This window comes from Lepidochelys kempii, chromosome 2, assembly GCF_965140265.1.
Source record: "Lepidochelys kempii isolate rLepKem1 chromosome 2, rLepKem1.hap2, whole genome shotgun sequence".
Taxonomy (NCBI): Eukaryota; Metazoa; Chordata; order Testudines; family Cheloniidae; genus Lepidochelys; species Lepidochelys kempii.
The window spans coordinates 123,956,509-123,976,323 of NC_133257.1; the positions used below are offsets into that span (position 1 = coordinate 123,956,509).

The 19,815-nt window shown below is 39.5% G+C and overlaps 1 protein-coding gene across 3 annotated transcripts in view; it reads right to left on the reverse strand.

Annotated features, from left to right (window-relative positions):
• Window positions 1-1,988: 1,988 nt before the first annotated feature.
• C2H5orf22 (chromosome 2 C5orf22 homolog) overlaps window positions 1,989-19,815 on the reverse strand; it is a 28,385-nt gene continuing 10,558 nt past the window's right edge. For all 3 annotated transcript variants that reach the window (XM_073332266.1, XM_073332265.1, XM_073332267.1), the window contains 6 exons: window positions 14,977-15,427; window positions 12,357-12,419; window positions 8,408-8,529; window positions 5,018-5,084; window positions 4,240-4,379; window positions 1,989-3,610 (listed from right to left, as the gene is read on the reverse strand). In XM_073332266.1, coding sequence (XP_073188367.1) covers window positions 3,481-3,610; window positions 4,240-4,379; window positions 5,018-5,084; window positions 8,408-8,529; window positions 12,357-12,419; window positions 14,977-15,427 — 973 coding nt within the window. In that variant the 3' untranslated portion in view covers window positions 1,989-3,480. The remainder of the gene's footprint in view (window positions 3,611-4,239; window positions 4,380-5,017; window positions 5,085-8,407; window positions 8,530-12,356; window positions 12,420-14,976; window positions 15,428-19,815) is intronic.

Below are 19,815 nucleotides of genomic sequence, written 5' to 3' on the forward strand. Positions count from 1 at the left end.
TATGTGCAATTTAAGGGGCTAGTTTTAACTGACCAAGGGCTAAGTCACTTTGACAAAGGGGACCAAAGTTGTTCTCTCTCTCTCTCTGATATTGCTGCATTGAGTGAGCAGAGCCTTATGCCATGTCTATACTCCACCAGCACAGGTACGGCAACGCAGTTGTGCTACTATAGCATTGGGTAGATGCTTCCCACACAAACAGAAGGGTTTTTTTCCGTCAATGTAGGTAATCCACCTCTCTAAGAGGTGGTAGCTAGGGCATTGGGCAAATTCTTCTGTTGAGCTAGCCACATCTGTGGAGGGTAGGGTGGGGGTGGGTTAGGTTGTCCTAACTATAGTTCTCAAGGTGCAGAATTTTTCATATCCCTAAGCAACGTAGCTAGGTAAATCTGATTCTGAAGTATAGACTAAGCCTTTGTTTAAATGGAAAGGGGAGGGGTGGGTATGTGGGTGGAGAAGGGGACATTAGTCCTGAAACTTTTCAGATTCATAGATTCTAAGGGCGGAAGGGATCATTATGGTCATCTAGTCTGACTTCACGTTTAACACAGGTCACAGAACTTTCCCAAAACTTTCCTAGAGCTGATCTTCTAGAAAACATCCAATCTTGATTTAAAAATCATCAGAGACTGAGTATCTATCACAACCCTTGACAATTATTTTAATAATTATTCACTGTTAAAAAATGGACACCTTATTTCTAGTCTGAATTTGTCTAGCTTTAATTTCTAGCCATTGGATCATTTTATACCTTTCTCTGCTAGATTGAAGTATTTGTTCCCCAGGTAGTTACCTATAGACTGTATTCAAATTGCCCCTAAACTTCTCTTTGTTAAGCTAAATAGATTGAGCTCCCTGAGTCTCCCTATTAGGCACATTTTCTAATCCTTTAATGATGCTCTTGGCTATTCTCTGAATCCTCTTGAATTCATCAATATCCTTGTTAAATGGTGGGCACCAGAACTGGACGGAGTATTCCAGCACCAGTGCCAAATACAGGGGTAAAATACCGCTCCGCTCCTACTCAAAATTCAAGTTTTTATATATCCAAGGATCTCATTAGCTCTTTTGGCCACAACGTCACACTGGGATCTCATGTTCAGCTGATTAGCCACCATAACCCCCAAATCTTTTTCAGAGTCACTGCTTCCCAGGTTACAATTCCCCATCCTGTCCGTATGGCCTATATTCTTTGTTCCCAGATGCATACACTTACAGTTAGCTGTATTAAAACACACATTATTTGCTTGCATCCAGTTTACCAAGCTATCTAGATCCTGCTGAATCAGTGACCTGTCCTAACGCCATGAAATTTCAGATTTAAATATTTGAAATGTACAGTTTTTAATATCCTATGAGCATGAAATTGACCAAAATGGACTGTGAATTTGGTAGGGCCCTATAGATAAGTATGTAAGGAGGCAGTTATCCTGTTCCCTAGTGTGATTTGGTGGACTGTAGCAGGCATTAACTAGTACTCCCATCTTGTTCTTTATCTGCTGGGACACTGATCCATAAACATTCAAGATCATTTTCTTCCAAGTTATCAGTGATTCCAATATAGGAAATGACATTTTTAACAGAGTGCCATCCACTCCCACTCTCTTTTTGCCCACTCGATCCTTTCTAAACTGGTTATAACCATTGATGTTAACATTCCAATTGTGCAAATCATCCCCCCAGGTTTCTGTAACACCAACTAGATTGAATTTATGTTCATAAATGAGCAATTGAAATTCTTCTTGTTTGTTAGACAGGTCCAAGCATTAGTGTATTGACCATTCAAGAATCTCCTCTTTATGTCCTTTGGTATCTTGATTTTGTTCTCAATTATATTTTCTCTTTAGTTCACTACATCCAAAATTTGTAAATATCTTAAAAAACTGATTTATATTCAATTATTTAACAGCAGAAGTAGTAAAACAATCTAATGAATAAGCAGAAGAGAAAGTACCACCAAACATAAAGAACTCAAATCACACTTTGAAAAGAATACAACAAAAATATTTATTCAGAACAAATTTAATATATTCTAGTCAATGTTTTCACCCTCTCTCCCTTTGCCCTTTCCCAGTTCAGTCCCAATTGACTGTTGGTCTCCTTTTTACTCTGGAGATGACCATTTGCTCTCAACTCCTAACTCTTAACTTCTAAATGTCTATGACACTGACATACTTTCTCTGGCTAGTAATGCAAATGAATGCATGTATGGCCAGACAAGATCGATTTATGTTCTAAGCATGAAGACTGGTATCTCTAGAATCTCTGGGTGAAATCTTGGCTCCATAGAAGTCAATATGAATTTTGCCACTGACTTCAATGAGGCCAAACTATCACACTCTGAACCCACTGATTCAAATCCTGACATAATTCAACAGCTACCAAGGACACGTACTTTAGAGGACAAAGTAGTATGTACAACACATGTCATGCAACTATTGTATATGTGTCTTTCAGCTGAGATCTTAAAAAAAAAAAATATCAAGATTTTTGTGGACATTAAGAGATTTCATGACCTTTTGTAGCAGTGTTGGCCAGTCCTTGGCCAAAGTTTTCCCTTCCCCCTCAGTGTACTGATGAGCTGTTACCCTCTTCCTTGGAGATAACTGTATTTCTGTGATGTTGCATAGGTACCTTGTGAAAATAAAGGGACTATAATAATGTAAAATAACATGAATATCAATTGGACTCCATGGATCAAGTAGTAGAAGATAAGCTGCACCAATGGAATGGGAGAGGGATGACTGAGGGCTCATCTCTAGTACTACCAGTACTGGGAATGAGCAAAGGTCACCGTGTGAAACCAAAATCTTAATGGTACCCTGAATGATTTGTAACATTCAAGAAATCAATCTACTTACAAAAAGCTAGATTTGTTTTACAGATATTTTAAGTGTGTGTGTGTGTGTCTAATTCTGTCACATAGTGTCTTCATGGTCTAAAAATAAATAAATAGTTTTTCTTCACAGTACTAGTCTTTAAAAGTACTATAGTTAAAACACAGTATATTTAATCTGGAGTCAACAATCTAAGTCTGATCGAAAACCACAATTAAAATGGGTAATGTTTCAGACATGAAACCAGTGCAACAAAGACAGAGTGCAATTAGAAATTACTATTCAGATTACTGGATAGCTTGGTTTCTAGTGCCACCTGCTGAAATAGAACAATAGCTTTTTTTATCCACACTTTTTCTAATTTGATCTAATAAAAAAAACTTACAAGCATATTAAAAAACCCCAACCATTTGGTTTTGGTGAATTATATAGCCCAAATAAAAATTAACAAGTGACATACATCAATACAATGGACTCTCCTTGTAATGTACTCAGGTATAGTAATCTCTGCTTATATGGGAGTTGTTCTTTGTGGGAGGATGTAGAACTGCTTTCAGCACAAGACATTTTGACTCTAAATATTCCCTTGAGGTTGACATCAACTATATAATTCCCCTGGGTTAAGAGAATAGTGGGAGTTTATTCACACAGATGAACCTGCTGAGTACTCTAAATGAACATCCAGAGTGCCGAACGCTGAGCGTAGTACATTCAGAACCTTTTCCTGAATGAGGTCTACTTGCTCTGCAGGACAATAGTCATCCAAACTTGATCTGTAACAATTATTTAAACAAAAAAATCAAACGCCCATTATGAGAAATAGTTTTCTAATACTTTGCACTTAGATAGTAGCCCCTTATATCCAGGGATTTCAAAGTGTTTTAAAACACAGAGCTCTGCCAATCCCTCTCCAGCCCCCTGGCCTCTCTGGAGAGTCTTTTCTCTAGGTCTCCTCCTTGCCCTGGTCTTAGAAACATCTTACTTGGTTCAGGGACTCCACAGCTGTAATTCTCTTTGGCTTTCCCAGTTTACCATCACCAGGCTTAGGGTTCTGCTTCAGGGAACCTTCCTCTAAGTGTCTCAACTCTAGGCTCTCACAACTGAGCTCAGCACAGTCCTTCACTTGCTAAGCATTACCATCAGGTGGCCCCCATTCCTAGCCCATGGGATCTGTCGATCCTCCCCCAGAACACCTATCCTTAAAGTCCCCAGTACAGGACAGAATGGCCCCAGCACTTAATGGACCGTAAAGGGGACAGATCACCCTGTTACATACAAGAAACTCCACAGTACAGTGAAAATCCCGCAGTCCAGTAAATGCTGACTTTTAAAAGCACATTTACTGCAGCAAAAGGTTTTTAATTCACCTTTGGGTTTAGGATAAAAACAAATATGTTCTTACCGAGCGATTGTCACAAGCGTGGGCTTTGGTATTTTTTTCAGTATATGCTTTACGGATTGCATGAGGCCCTCTATCTCCTGCTCAGTGCTAACATGATGGGGAAGTTCAGAATAATCACAGGTAAGACCAGCCTGATGGACCTAAACATAAATTAGACAAAGATTTCACTACTGCATAAAGTGGATGATTAAAATTAACAAGAAATGTTACTATTCACAAAGCTGATTCATACAGCACATGTCTTTAAGGGTTTAGTAGCTACTGTACTTCTTTAAAGTAACTATTTAATGGAACTACAGAAATGTATTTAAAAGCACAAATATTATTTGTATTTTCACTTTTAAATGCTGTTAACTAGTTTCACTGCTTGTTATAATGTACCTCCCTTTTCCCACTACAGCATTCAGAAAGGCTATCAGAGGTGAAGGCCAAGATCTTAAAAAGGGGCCTGGGGTGGGAGAGACTGCTTCAATTTATATTCTGAAGTCTTATCTATAGACCCACTTGAGTAGTCTGATTGTAACAGCAGCAGCTCGACACTCTGCACTCCTGACAATCAGGCCATTTTTTAAGGCGCCTTAATACAGACGTGAAGGCCTAACTTCAGGCAGCCATTTTTGAAAATTCTGGCTGAAGTACTAAGATTTTAAACCCTTCTTCCAGCAAATATTTAAGATTTCAAAAGGCAAAGCCAAAAATTTCCCCAGTCTTCTCCTGTCCTTTTGTATATACGATTTTGTAACCAGTCTGCTTCCAGTTCCTCCTACCAATGACATACCATTTCATAGTCTGGGGTTTCCATCCGATTTTTCAAACTATGCACAAGTTGAACCAGTGGTTTCATTCTGGGGTAAAAAGAAAATGTGAGTTATATTAACAGCTAGACGCACACGTACTTAACACAGCCAAAAACACTAAGGAAATAATACCATGGCGGGCCTCGTGTCCTAGGAGCAAAGCACAGGGTCTCCCGAACTTCCCCTGCTTCTGTGAAAGAGGAAAAGTGCCAGTTCCATAGCACTGCTGTTTTCTCATCTCACCCTGCCCCTGCATTTAGTCTTCATGAGATTTTGTGGGGGAGGCCATTCTCTCTGACACTGCCTCCTTGTAACTCCTCTAGATGTCCATGAAGAAGTTACTTTTTCAAGGTCATATTAACTCCATCTGAGTCTCATCTGCAGTTGTTACTCAGAAGCCACAGGAGGACTTTCCTAACGGCATTGCTACAGGTGGTGGGAATACTGGGCTTGAGAGTTTCCCCATGGAAAAATCTGGCTTTTGTCAAAACTTTGGTTTAAGAGAAAATTTTGAGTAGAAGTTGACACAGTGCTTAATGGGAGTTGTAGAACAGGTGTCTCGTGCTCCTATTCTCGTCTATGGACTAGGCTTATTGGGTGGCCTACATCTCCCATGATGCACCGCTGACTCACCTCTTGCTGAACCGCCACAGCACAGAATGGGAGATGGTAGTCTGGCTGTGGAACCCAGTTTGTAGAGGAGAATGGGGGCATGAGACAGCTGAACTACAACTCCCAAGAGGCACTATGGCAGCATTACTAAACTGAAAAAAAAAAAAAAAAGTCAGTCTTGACCAAAAAAAAAAAAAATATTCACAGAAAATGGACACTTTTTGAGTAGGGAACCTTCCTCTAAGTGTCTCAACTCTAGGCTCTCACAACTGAGCTCAGCACAGTCCTTCACTTGCTAAGCATTACCATCAGGTGGCCCCCATTCCTAGCCCATGGGATCTGTCCTTTAGGAGTCATTCTGGAAATGGTGAAGAGGGACCAGGGGAGCAGCATGGAGAGACAGGATCCCTTGTGTAAGCTGATTCACAGGGGCTTGCTGCAGGAAATCCTAGGGGAAGTTCTACAGCCTGCGTTGTGCAGGAGGTCAGATGAGATGATTATAATGGTCCTTTCTTGCCTCGAAAATCTACAAAAACAAGTTATCACCACAACAAACCAAACCGAACATTTTCTCTTACTTTGGATTTCAACTCCACAAAAGAGAAGGTTACTTATCTGTAACCGGAGGCTCTTCGAGATATGTGGTCCCTATCTGTATTCCACTGAAGGTTTATGTATGCGCACCCTGTGTCCGGAGCCAGAGAATTTGAAAGTAGTAGTGTGTGTCGGTCCGCACATGTGCGCTTCCTCGCCTCATGGTTTCATCTGAGGCAATAAAGGGTGGGGCAGACTAACCGGGTCTCCAGTTCTTTCTCCACCACGAATCTAACAGATCCACAGCACAGGGGAAGGAGGGTGGAAAGTATGACCTGACTACAGCAAGTATCGGATAGGAGATCAGACCTCCCCCAGTGTGGGTGGCAGAGGAAGGCCTGGAGAACCTGGTTCCCTTAGAGTGAACTGCTCATGTGGCCCTGCTGCTTACTCTGAGTGCTCCGGTGTTAACAGTACCCGCTTGATAGCAGGAGCCAGGGCTGAAGCGGAGGACTGTCTTGGAACCAACAGATCCCTTGTCTTGTCAATGTCCTGGCTGACACTGAGGGTGAGCAGGGCTTGGTGCCTCGTACCAGCAGACCCGGTGGTCTGTGTGATTTTGTCATTCTTGTGCGCCTCGGAATGTGCTGCCTCTCTGTGGCTGGAACTTAAGGAAGATGCATGAGCCTTTGGTTTGGAGTAAGACTTACTACCATACTTATGTGCATGCTTCCTTGTCCCATGACTAGGTCCCGGCACGGGGTCTGTGGTGGTGGTACACCAGAACCAGATTTGATCTCTGTAACTGGAGGCGCATTCCTGGCTTTCTCAGGCCAATGTACAGGGGGGCTCCCTGACCTGGATCCAACTGAGGCCTCAGGCCACTTCCATGAGGTGCTTCTTGAGGCGGAAAATCAGGCCTGCTCAGGTACAGATTGGGAAGGACTGGCAGACGCTGCACCTGGATGAAATGTGGGCTTCTCCAAAGCGGTAGAGGCAGTGTTGGTGCTCCTCACTGACTGAGAACTAACACAGGCAGGAGTGCAGATCTTGAATTCTGGTGTCTTTGGCATAATCCAGTACCCACATGTGGGGGGTGCGTGTGTGTTTGTGTGTGTGTTGGGGAGACTGGTAAACTGATTCTCCTAAAGTCCAAGTCCTACTAAAAATACTGCTAAAAACTTAACTACATAAAAAAAACCAGTAAAAACAGAAGAAGAAAAACTAACTATATAAAATTTCTAAAACTTTTTTTCTTTTAAAAGGGCGTCAGAGATGAGAGGACACTAGCAGCTCTGACTTGGAGCATGTGGCAGTGAGAAAGAACTGGAGATGCAATCAGTCCACCCCACTCTTTATCACCTCGAACGTAACCATAAGGGGAAGCAAGAGAGCATGCCCGGACCAACAGACACTACTACTTTCAAATTCTCCAGCTCCAGACGCATGGACACATGCATAAACCCTCAGTGGAATACAATAGGGACCATCACCAAAAAAGAAGCAGCTCAGGATTTTCCAGGTTGTATATTTTAGACAAGTTAAATGATCATCGTATCCCTCTACCTCAGTCCTGCAGCTTGAATGTTCAAAAACACGCCAGGAGCTGTCGAATTACAATTGGCATTTTTCAGTCTTCTGCTGATGGTGGCAGTATCTTTTAGAAATGCAACAATATTTGTGATGCTGACAGCATGGGAGGATAAAAGACCAGACACAAGGTCTGGAGGTTTTTTGTGTCCCTGCTCTGGATTTGACTAGGAACGATGCTTATTGGTCCAAGAGAAATCCTCCACATGAAGGGAGGAGGTAGAAGAGAGATCTAACAGGATGGTATTATTGACTGTGTTTGGCGAAGTTAGCTAGCTCCTAGACAGAGTGGGAGGAAGAACACTGTTCAGTGGGTTTCTGGAGAAAATCAAAAGTAGTGACCGGGAGTCAGAAGTTACAGGCAAAGATACGAAGAGATGGCAGTTAGCAGACCAGCAACCAGCGCAAAGGGCGGCAAGAACAACCTATACATTAGGTTTCCAAACTGCTACTTCATAAGTGATGTAAGTTTGTAGGAAGCTGGCCAGTACCACCTGGAGGCTCAAAAATAACAAATATAATGAAAAACACTTTACTATTAAAAATATAAAAGTTTTTTCATGCTGATTCTTATCCACAAGCTACTAGTTGACCAAAGGGAGGAGAGTTTTCTTTTAACCTCTGAAATCCCTTACCTCGGATACGAGGCAAATCTTTTTAGAGTCTCTTCATCATCATTGTCACATAAATCCGCAAAAGCTGCTTCCAGATCTTCTAGCTGACGGACACGATTTTCAACACAGTCCAGCAATCCCTCCTTTGAATGAACACATACATAAATGTGTTAGGAACAATACAAGCATAAGACCTTATTTCCTTAGATGAAGGACATGATTAACTCTATGGGTCAAATCCTGAAGTAATTAGCCTGATAGGAGTAAGGGAACAGGGATTTCTGGGCAGCTGGTTTGTGGAACATCTTCCAAAAGATCAGAATGAATGACCAGAGAGTACCACCTTCAGAGCAATGCAGAGTAAAACCCATCTTTTCCCACTAACAACAAAATGTTCTGTATCTATATTTTGAGGGAAAAGACTGGGAAGAACTAAAAGTATGTTGGATTAATTGCTGGATTTGTTTGTAAAGCTCTCAAATGCAATGGTGATGAATGCAATATGAATACTTAGCGAGAGATAAGCAGTTTTTCCTCAATTAAAAAAAAATCAAGAACTTCAGGATATGTATAGGTTTTTAAAACAAAACTTAAATACTTTTGGATTTATCAATATTTCAAAGGAGCTATGTATGTTGGAGATTTTTCATCCACCTTCTTCCTGGATTGCATGAGAAAAGAAGGGATGAATTCTAAGTTAAATGCCTATTTTACTTTACTCATGGGAAAAATCTCACTGGAGTTCATGAGACTACTGGTATGAGTAAAGATGCAAGTATTTGCAGGATCAGGGTCTGAATAACAACATCAAATGATACAAGTTTCACAGCATGAGTATGAAGGATGATCAGCACATTAAATGTAGACAGGAAAATCACTAAGAAGGATGGATATTTGACAGACATAAAAATTAGGGATATGGTAATTCCTTCTGGTTGGGAAGTGTTCTGATATCACATACCAGCTGCTGTATCCTTTGGAGAATGTCAGCAACTTAATTACATACGTTTAAATAGTAATATAGGATCTGACTCTGAGAGGTACCACTGAAGTGACCACAGAGCATGGGGTTGTAAAAATGTAGGCGGATATTTTGAAAGCAGCATGGGGGATCAAGATTAATGGAGGATGAATGTCTAAATCTACTGCACTTCTTGTTGATTAATCGCCGTTAACTCATGCGATTAGCTCAAAAAAAAATTAATCGCGATTAATCGCACTGTTAAACAATAGAATAACAATTGAAATGTATTATGTATTTTTTGATGTTTTCTACATTTTTAAACATATCAATTTCAATTACAACATAGAATACAAAGTGTACAGTGCTCACTTTATATTATTTTTGATTAAAAATATTTGCACTGTAAAAATGATAAACAAAAGAAATATTTTTCAATTCACCTCATACAAGTACTGTAATGCAATCTCTTGATCATGAAAGTGCAACTTACAAATGCATTTTTTGTTACATAACTGCACTCAAACGAAACAGTGTAAAACTTTAGCGCCTACAAGTCCACTCAGTCCTACTTCTTGTTCAGCCAATCGTGAAGACAAACACGTTTGTTTACATTTATGGGAGATAATGCTGCCTGCTCCTTATTTATAATGCCACCTGAAAGTAAGAACAGGCATTCGCATGGCACTGTTGTAGCTGGTGTCTCCAGATATTTACATGCCAGATGTGCTGAAGATTCATATGCCTCTTCATGCTTCGGTCATCGTTCCAAAGGACATGCTTCCATGCTGATGACATTCGTTAAAAAAAATGCGTTAATTACATTTGTGACTGAACTCCTTGCGTGGGAGAATTGTATGTCTCCTGCTGTGTTTTACCCACATTCTGCCATATGTTTCATATTATAGCCATCTCAGATGATGACCCAGCACGTTTGTTTTAAGAACACTTTCACTGCAAATTTTGACAAAATGCAAAGAAGACACCAATGTGAAATTTCTAAAGGTTTTTAGCACTCTACCCAAGATTTAAGCACTCGACCCAAGGTTTAAGAATCTGAAGTGCTTTCCAAAATCTCATAGGAATGAGGAGCGGAGCATGCTTTCAGAAGTCTTACAAGAGCAACACTGATGCGGAAACTACAGAACCCAAACCACCAAAAAAGAAAATCAACCTTCTGCTGGTGGCATATGACTGAGATGATGAAAATGACCATGCGTCGGTCTGCACTACTTTGGATCGTTATCGAGCAGAACCCATCATCAGCATGGATGTATGTCCTCTGGAATGGTGGTTGAAGCATCAAGGGACATATGAATCTGTAGTGCATCTGGCATGTAAATATCTTGCAACGCCAGCTACAACAGTGCCATACAAATGCCTGTTCTTGCTTACAGGTGACACTGCAAACAAGAGGCGGGCAACATTATCTTCTGCAAATATAAACAAACTTGTTTGTCTGAGCAATTGGCTGAACAAGAAGTAGGACTGATTGGACTCGTAGACTCTTTATTTTTGAATGCAGGGGGGTTTTTTGTACAAAATTCTACATTTTTAAGTTCAACTTTCATGATCGAGATTGCACTACAGTACTTGTATTAGGTGAATTGAAAAATATTATTTTCTACAGTGTAAATATTTGTAATAAAAAAAATATAAAGTGAGCACTGTACACTTTGTATTCTGTGTTGTAATTGAAATCAATATATTTGAAAATATAGAAACATCAAAAATATTGAAATAATGGTATTCTATTATTGTTTAACAGCGTGATTAATCACGTGCTTAATTTTTTGAATCGCGCACTTAATCACAATTTTTTGAATCGCTTGAGAGCCCTATTTACAATATAGTATGTTAAAAATGTACATCTAAATGCATCTGACTATCAGACACAATTGAGGAGGGTGATTCTCCAAGAGATTCAGATATCTGCGAAGAGCCCAGATCTGTGCACATACGTCGCTGCTGGCTTTCCCACCTCAGTCAAATTTAAGTTAAACTTCTCATTACTAATTTTAAAGCTTTGTGTGATGCTGCCTATGCCTTGTTCAGCATTGCCCCCCTCCCCATCCATTCTGCCAAGGATGCTAGCCTTGTCTCTCGCAATTCTCAGCTTCTCACACAAACATCTCCATATCATCTTTCTTAACACCTACTATGGCTACAGCACCCACCCTTGATCGGAAAGCCTCTACTGACCACTTCTGCCCTGATACCTACGAGAAATTTGCTGACTGACAGAAAAACATGGGAAGTAATTTAGGAATAAGTTTACACATTGATATTTACAATATTGTTAGCACAACTATATATTTTGTATCTACTCCGAGTCTGTTTTTAGACTGTGAGATACCCCAGGCAGAGATCATCTCACCTTTTCCCTTTGGAAAGTGCCTAGCATAACAGCCAGCATCTTTGTTGTCATTGGGGATTGCACAGAGAGCTAAGAACATGAGTCTCTAAGGTGAGCTGAAACAGTCACCTAGCTGGCAGCTGGAACAGGCCGATATATACTGTGAACCAGGAACGGGTGGAGAACAAATAATGAAAAGTAGGCTACACTAGCATGATACAGGCACTTCTGGATATACATAAATTGATAATAATACACAGAATGCAGATCAGATATTTGTCACATCCCTACTACAAAGACAAAATAAACTAAGGAGAAAAAGTAGCAAATGGAAACAAAAATACCATGGATGATTTGTTTTTGTTTCACTCTTGTAAATTAGCATTTTGTTTACAAACATTAAATTTTATACTCTCACTAAATCTCCATGCAGTTAACAGAACTGCATAAAAAATGTTTGTTAGAAAAGCTTTCCTAAGGCCCTGTAGAATAGCATTAAGCATGATACATGGCTTAACTAGCAACCCGTTCATTAAACATCTTTCACAGCTTTCCCTCATGTCTCTCTGCTTCTTGTCACAGCGCAGGGTCTTTGCAGTATAAACAAAAATCATTTTCACATTCCTCACCCATCCCAAAAAGAAATATTGTACCTCTGTTGGATTTCTATCCGGCTTCTTAAAACTGTATAGCTCTTTCAAAATCTTGTATTCCTCCTTTAAGAGAGAAAGAGGAAAAAAAAGGAAAAGTATTTTAGTGGCTTCAAAGGAACCATACTGAAATGGAAATACAGTGAAGCAAAATGTTCAGATTCCTATGCCTCCAAAGGGAAGCTACTTTTATGACTGATTTTAACAAGATAGCCTCATCCCTGCAACACAGCAGAAGCCGCTCTATATGTGCTCATGGCAAAAAGGCTCTGTAGCTTGAGAAGGCCACTCTCCAAGACTTCATCCCTCTACGAAAACGTTTTGACCCAAATCAACAAAACCACATGCTAAATGTTAAACTTGACTTCAGTGTACTTAGTCACATCCTTAAAATCAAGCCTTTAAGTGCTTTGGTGAACAAGGTTCAGATTATTCATGTGCTTAAAATTAAATGTGCTTTGCTGAATTGAGGCCCCAGTGAATTGCTGCTTATGACAAGGGCTGTAGCTACATGGCGGCCAGGACCGTGTGATTCTGAAGGGAAGCTGGCTTGACAGCTTTGTGTGGGTGGCCTGCATCCCTCCTCAGCTGTTGGGGGAATCAGCGGATTTAATTTTGGCAAACCTCTCCTCTGGACAGGACAATTTAGTGAAGGCTGTGATCTGAGAATTGGAGAGTTCCCTGTGGGGGATATTGCCATGCACGGGACAATTGGTCTCTTGGTTTCAAGCACACAGTGATTGACAAATTTAATGGCCAAACTGTTTTCTAAAGAACCTACAAGAAACAGGATTTTTATTTATTTTTTAATATATGGGTACACAATTACTCTAAATTGCTAATAAAGTTTTACTCACAACTGATTAACCCCCTTGCCACACACACACACACTTTTTTTTTTAAATCCATCAAAGAAACTGCTGACGAGTGAGACCTCATATCCCAAGTGTGGACACAGTTCTATGTCTGTGTTAGGAACCCTATAAATAGAGACAGTAATGAAGAACCTGCCCCGAACTGTAATTGTTACTGGATCACAGAAGGGGGTCTGTGTGGGCCCAGGGATCTGCTCACCTTGCAGGACTGGGGTGGGACTATAATTGTAAAGAGCAACAGAAGGAAAAGCTTACATTTTCGCTTTAATTTAGGGCACTATAACTGTATTCAAAATGTATTAATCTTTTTTGGGGATGGGATTTTATTCCTGGAATGTACTATTATAACAACACCCTCCCTCTTTTTCTTTTCATTCTGAAGTTGAACAGCTTCCTTTGCAGGTTGTCACAATGATTTCACACAAATGCTAAAATGGAAGGGCATGAGCGAGTCTGAGCATGGGATGCTACACATTTTTATACAGAGGGTGGGAAAGGATTTCTCCAGTAAATAGTAAAAGAAAGGTAAAATAAATTGCACAAGTTGGACTAGGACCAGCACACACTCTATTCATGGGGAAAAGGGAGCTTCAAGTACCATTAGCTGTTAGCATCTTGGGCCAAAATTTTCATACCTGGGTGCCTAGCTGGACTCCTAAATCCATCTTTAGGCACCTCAATATAAGTGGCTTGATTTTCACAAATGATGAGAACCTAAAAATCCCATTTAAGACATAGGACTGGATGGGGCCAGGTGGGTCATCGAGTCCAATCCCCTACTATCATAGGCAACCCTGTGATAGTAATAATAATCCATTAAGATCCATCTGAAAACTAATTAGGCTTCTTGTCCCCACTACTATAGAAGTAGTAGTCCAAAACTTTATTCCCCTGATGGTCAGAAACCATCTAGTTTCCAGCCTGAATTTATTCATGGCCAGTTTATACCCATTTGTTCTTGTGCCAACACTGTCCAGTTAGGTTAAATAGCTCTTCACCCTCCCTGGTATTTACCTTCCTCATGTATTTACAGAGTGCAAACATAATCCCCTCTCACCCTTCATTTTGCTAGATTAAACAAACCAAGCTCAAATCAATCCTGGTTAGTTTTTTTTTCTCCGCTAATATGCTAATAGTCTCTCCACGTAAGCCAGGCCTTCCATTCCCCTCATTATCCTAGTAGCCTCTCTCTGTACCTGTTTCAGTTTGAATTAATCTTTCTTGAACATAGGTGACCAGAATTATACACAGTATTTCTGATGGGGGCTTATTGGTACCTTCTACATTGACATTAACACTTCCGTACCTCTACTGGAAAAAAAGACAATGGGCATTGCTGAGTGCTCAGCACTACTGAAAATAAGACCACTTTATTTCAGAAAACATCAGAGTAACTTTGGAAGCCTAACTTTGGGGACCCACATTTGAAAATGTCGGCCTGGGTTTTACACCTCAGGTGAAAGGCAGAACAGTGTCTGGAACACCACACTGGGGCATTTGCTCAGCAATGATTCGAAAGGAAGAGTTCTACCTGCCAAATCAGCACATCAATCCCTGCAGCACCTGGGGTTTCCTCCCCATCCAAATATATACCGCGCCTGATTAGCTTAGCTAAGATAAGTTTGGGTATATTTTACAGAAATCTGATAATGTCCCGAAGTGGTATGGCTGCAGATTATTAACAGGCACATTCCCTCTGGGGTTCACTTTTGTCCGAAGGATAATAGGATAGTATATGTTATATTCACCTGGGTGTACATTTCTTTGAATGGATTCTTAACTGAAAAAAAATCTAAGTCAATATCTAAAACATATGCCTCTCCCTTTTGTAGTACTTGAAGAACATCTTCAGCTATCTCCAGCAGTTGACAGGCATGGTTTCCAAGAGAACATGAAGCCAAGGACTCCAATTTGTCTTGTGCAAATGTTTTTTCTCCTCCTCCTTCCGCCTTTGAATCTGTGAGGTCACCGCTGGGAACTTCAGCCTTTGATGAAGAGGCAGTAGCAGTGTTTGCTGTATCATCTGTATTTAACCTCAGTCTCTTTGCAGAAGATATTTCATCATTTTCTTCCTGATTGCTGGATGCTTCCGTAGAATTAACAAGAATGACACTCAGATGTAAAGGCTTCTGGTTCTCTAGCTGATCAGCAGGGACATAAAGACCATCACTTAGATAGTAATGATCTGTACTTGTAACTCTGGAATAGAGAATTGGACATACTTAATGTATGATTTAACTAGATGAGAAACAACCTTGTGTTACCACCTAACATTATTTACAATTAAGTAACCTTGAGAAAGTAAAATGAGAGTGTGTCTGTGATGGATTGTGGGCAATGTAACATAAACACACACAAGATTATTTTTAAAGACTTCTCACATGTTAAATTTAAAACGGATTTTTTTTCCTTTTGTAACATCTTAGTGCTGTTGAGGGAATGTACCAAAATATATTTTATATTATTTCTTAAAGCCCCATAAACATGTCAAATGGTAATAGAATGATTCTTCCTTATGTGCTCTGAAAAGATTAATTTTGCCATCAGAATAGAATTTAAAGAAAAGTATCCCCCTAATCCTGCCAAGATGATGACATACTATGTACGTGTGAAGCAGTGCATGTTCTACATTTTGGTATTCTGGAGTTTACTGGGCTATTTTAGATCATATTTTAAGTCATGTTTGTATGCACTCAGAAGTGCTCAAACAACCTTTACACAAAATATTATGAATAAATACACAAACCATTAAGCTTTTCTATAGCATTTTTCATCCATAGATTTCAAAGTGCTTTATTGGGGAAGAGATGTATCAATATACTCTTCCCCATTTTACAGATGGGGGATGCTGACACAGCAAAGTGACAGCCAAAGGTCACACAGGAGGTCAGTGGCAGCGATAGGAGTAAATGCCAGGTCTCCTGACTCCTAGTCCATTTCACAATCCAAATTACAAATTACAAACAGTGTGGGGAAAAATAGTTGTTTGTTTTTTTAAAGATTTATAAATACAATTTCTTTTTTAAAATAATCCTATTTAAAGTTAAATGTGAAAATATGGTCTCTCCTGGTAAGGCCTACACTAACTATAATCTAGTAAAATCATTTAAATTAAAAAAAATGCTGTATCAGTAAGCCCTCCACGAATGTTGATGAGCAAAGGGTGCTGCTTTTTTAAAATTTTTATACAGACTCAGGATGGGGAGTGGGTGGGAGAGACAAGGATGGGGACAATATCTTTATCTTTTGAGGTCAGCTCAAGCTTTATAAATATGTCACATCATGTACTGCATAAAGTAGGTATCTGTATTATTTTCAGTCTTTACGGTGGAGCCAATGCTGGTATTGAAGTTTTTTCAAATGTAAGCACTGTACTTCCAGTTTTCGTTATGCAGAATTTTGCATAATTACATTGTTTCTGTTTAGCGAGCAGGTGCAGAGAGAATATTTTATTCATTTGAACTAGTTCAATCAAAGATGAAAAACCAATGGGGAGTTGAAGAAGCGGGGAAGCTTGCTTTTCTCTTCCAATCCATGAATAAAAACCAGGTGGGAGACAATGCGATCTATTAAACTTTAAAAACTTGAAGAACATGGAGCCAGAATTTCGGAGATAATCAGGCACCTAAAAATGCATGTAAGTGCCTAGTGAGGTTTTCAAGAGAGCCTAAGCAGGTTGGGAGTTTTTAGGCACCTAAATACCCCGAGACTGCCAAATCAAATCCAACCAAGGTCAGTAGTGACTGAAACTTTGGGGACTAGCTTTAGCTGCAAAAAAATCTTGATAAAATTACATAAGAAAAAACAATCTAGCACATTTAAGGTCCTCTTATTTAACTAATAATTTTAAATGCTTTTTTGTGCATTTTGAATTGAATTCCAATGTCCATCTTACGCAAAAGAGTGAACATATTATCATCTAGTCAATAAGAAATGCATCGTTCACTGTTTTCTAACATAATATAAAACTTAAGAAACTGAATTAATGTATGTAGAGGTACATAATTAGTTAAATAAATGTGTGCAGATACAGTATCTGAACAAGAACCACCACTTTAGTGTAAAAGCTACATTTAGTTGCAAAGGAACATGTTTTTATGGTTGTACCCACCAGTGAGAATGAATTTTCTTAGGAAAAGAACTAAAGTACAAATGCAAAACAAGATTAAAATTGATTATCTGAATCAATCCATCCTGACTGGAACATTTTGAAGTGTTACATAGCAAACAAATCAGCGCTCTTTCCTGCAGTTAAAGTGTGGCACCTGCAGCACACACATCTTTAAACACTCCCTAGACTAGCAGGATCAACACCTGTGAATAATTCCAATGGCTGCAAACAACAGCTCAGTGATTGTACCACCCAAAGAGTAGTACAACATAGAAATGAATCATTTCTGTTCACTGTGATCACAGCCACCTCTTTTCCCCTCTAGTAGGAAGACCCCCACTGACCAAGCGGTAGGGGGATGCTCTTCAATTCATTTTCAAAGGCACAGGAAGGAACAAAAGTACAACTCTTAATCTGCGTTACAAACTAGACCTAACCTATGTTATGCAAGCACATACTTTCAATAACACTGAAGGTTCTACTCTCCCACAAATTTGCTAGTTTTCTTGATGGCTGAATAACTCCACCATAAAGTGGAAAATCCTGAAAACAACACAGGCAACCACTTTTATAAAAAAGGGATATTTAGCTTTTCCTCAAAGGAATATCTCAAGATGCAATCAATCCCCAGCCAGTTTATATTAATCACACGTTAAGACAGTGCAATTTGAATCTGCATACTCAGACTAATAAAAGTGCAAGACCACTTCAGGAGAGCTCTTATTGTCTTTGGCATGTCTTTTGGATTCACAAATACTATTCTCTATAATTGTACCAATGCTCAATTAAAGAACTTAAAAACATGCAAGAGACCGTAGTTTGAAGAATGTGATATAAAAAATATGTCTATAAAGAAAGGGGAGAAAGACACTGGATGGCTCAGGGGATTGTTAATAGGAGCCTTTTACTCTTAGACTACCCAATCAAATCCAACTACAGTCAGTAGTGTCTGCAAACTTGGAGGCTATTTGGTACCCTATGTGAAATTAATGTGATGGTCTCAATCCAGTTCTCAGGTGTCCAAATGAGAGCAACTCAGTCATAGTTGGTACTAACTGGAAGTCTCAGTGGAGAAGCCAAAGACTGAATGGACATGAGGCTTGAACTACTGCTCTTTCATCCAGGGAGGTGGGCCAGGCCAGCATCATTTCAAGTAGACAATACACAGAGAAGCTTGCACCGGTGCGGTCAGTGGTACTCTTGGTTTGAAGACGAATGCTGTGCATAGAACTACATTCATACAAACATACCACAGACTCAAATAAACTAAGATTTAACGTGTTTTAAATGGGGGCAGAGGATAAAGGGATGTTATCAAAGTTGATGGGCAGGCTAGTGTAGTCCAGTAGCCCATGACTATTGGTCCAAACAAATAACATTTATTTATGGCTGTTTGGATAAGCAGCTGAATTCCTCTTAAAACTCCTGGGCAAATTGTGCCAGTGAAGTCAATGGGAGTTTTACCCTGACTGACCAGCATGTTGAAACTCAAGCTGAAAATGAAAAACTGAACTTCCATGTCAGTTTCTCTTTATACTCCCTTGAACTGGAGACAAACAGAGAAAACTGGCTTATGAAGCTTTCTGCTTTGCTAAACTCCTACTCTTAGCCAGCTGCACTCAACACTACACTTCAAGATTAGTACACATGGTTAATTACAGATGGCTACAACATCTGGAGCCACCATATCTTCCTGGTAGACTACCAAAAACAAGATCCAGGCTACCTGTGCACAACACATTGCTAAAGGATTTTTTTTTTTTAAACTTGTTCCATATATTATGTTCTTTTTTGCTGCAAAGTACATTCACTGTTTTGTGCAGTTTCACCAAAACACAATATTTTGATGTTGTGAAAATGAACACCAGGTACCCAACACTCAGGAGTCAAGAACCACAAATTACAAAACAAAGTGGTGTGACAAATGAAGTCCAGTAAGAAAAGATTTCAGTTTTAAAATGATGAAAGGTTATGATGAACAATACTGTGAAAAAAATAATTTTAAAAGTTGTGAAAAATAGTAATGAAATTATTACTTAAGAAGACAGCTGCACTCCGTGGGCCCAATTCTGTTTTCACACCTATTTTATGCAGTGTAGCTCCACTGACTCAAATGGAGATATGCCTGATTTATACCATTGTTAGCAAGATCAGGATTTGGTGCTGTGTGACTAAAGGGCAAGTGATGAAAGAAGCAGCCGGATAATAATTCGCAAAAAGAAAAGGAGTACTTGTGGCACCTTAGAGACTAACAAATTTATTTGAGCATAAGTTTTCGTGAGCTACAGCTCACTTCATCAGATGCAATAACAATTGTATTTTCACCTGGCTGGGAAAACAATGGAAATGTTACTGAGTTACGAAGACAGCTTAATTATCCAACAAACAAAAAACTTTGCTGGCTTACAGTTAAAATGACTACACTTCACATCACTGACAAAAACTATATATCAAGAACGTTATAGTTAAAAAAAAA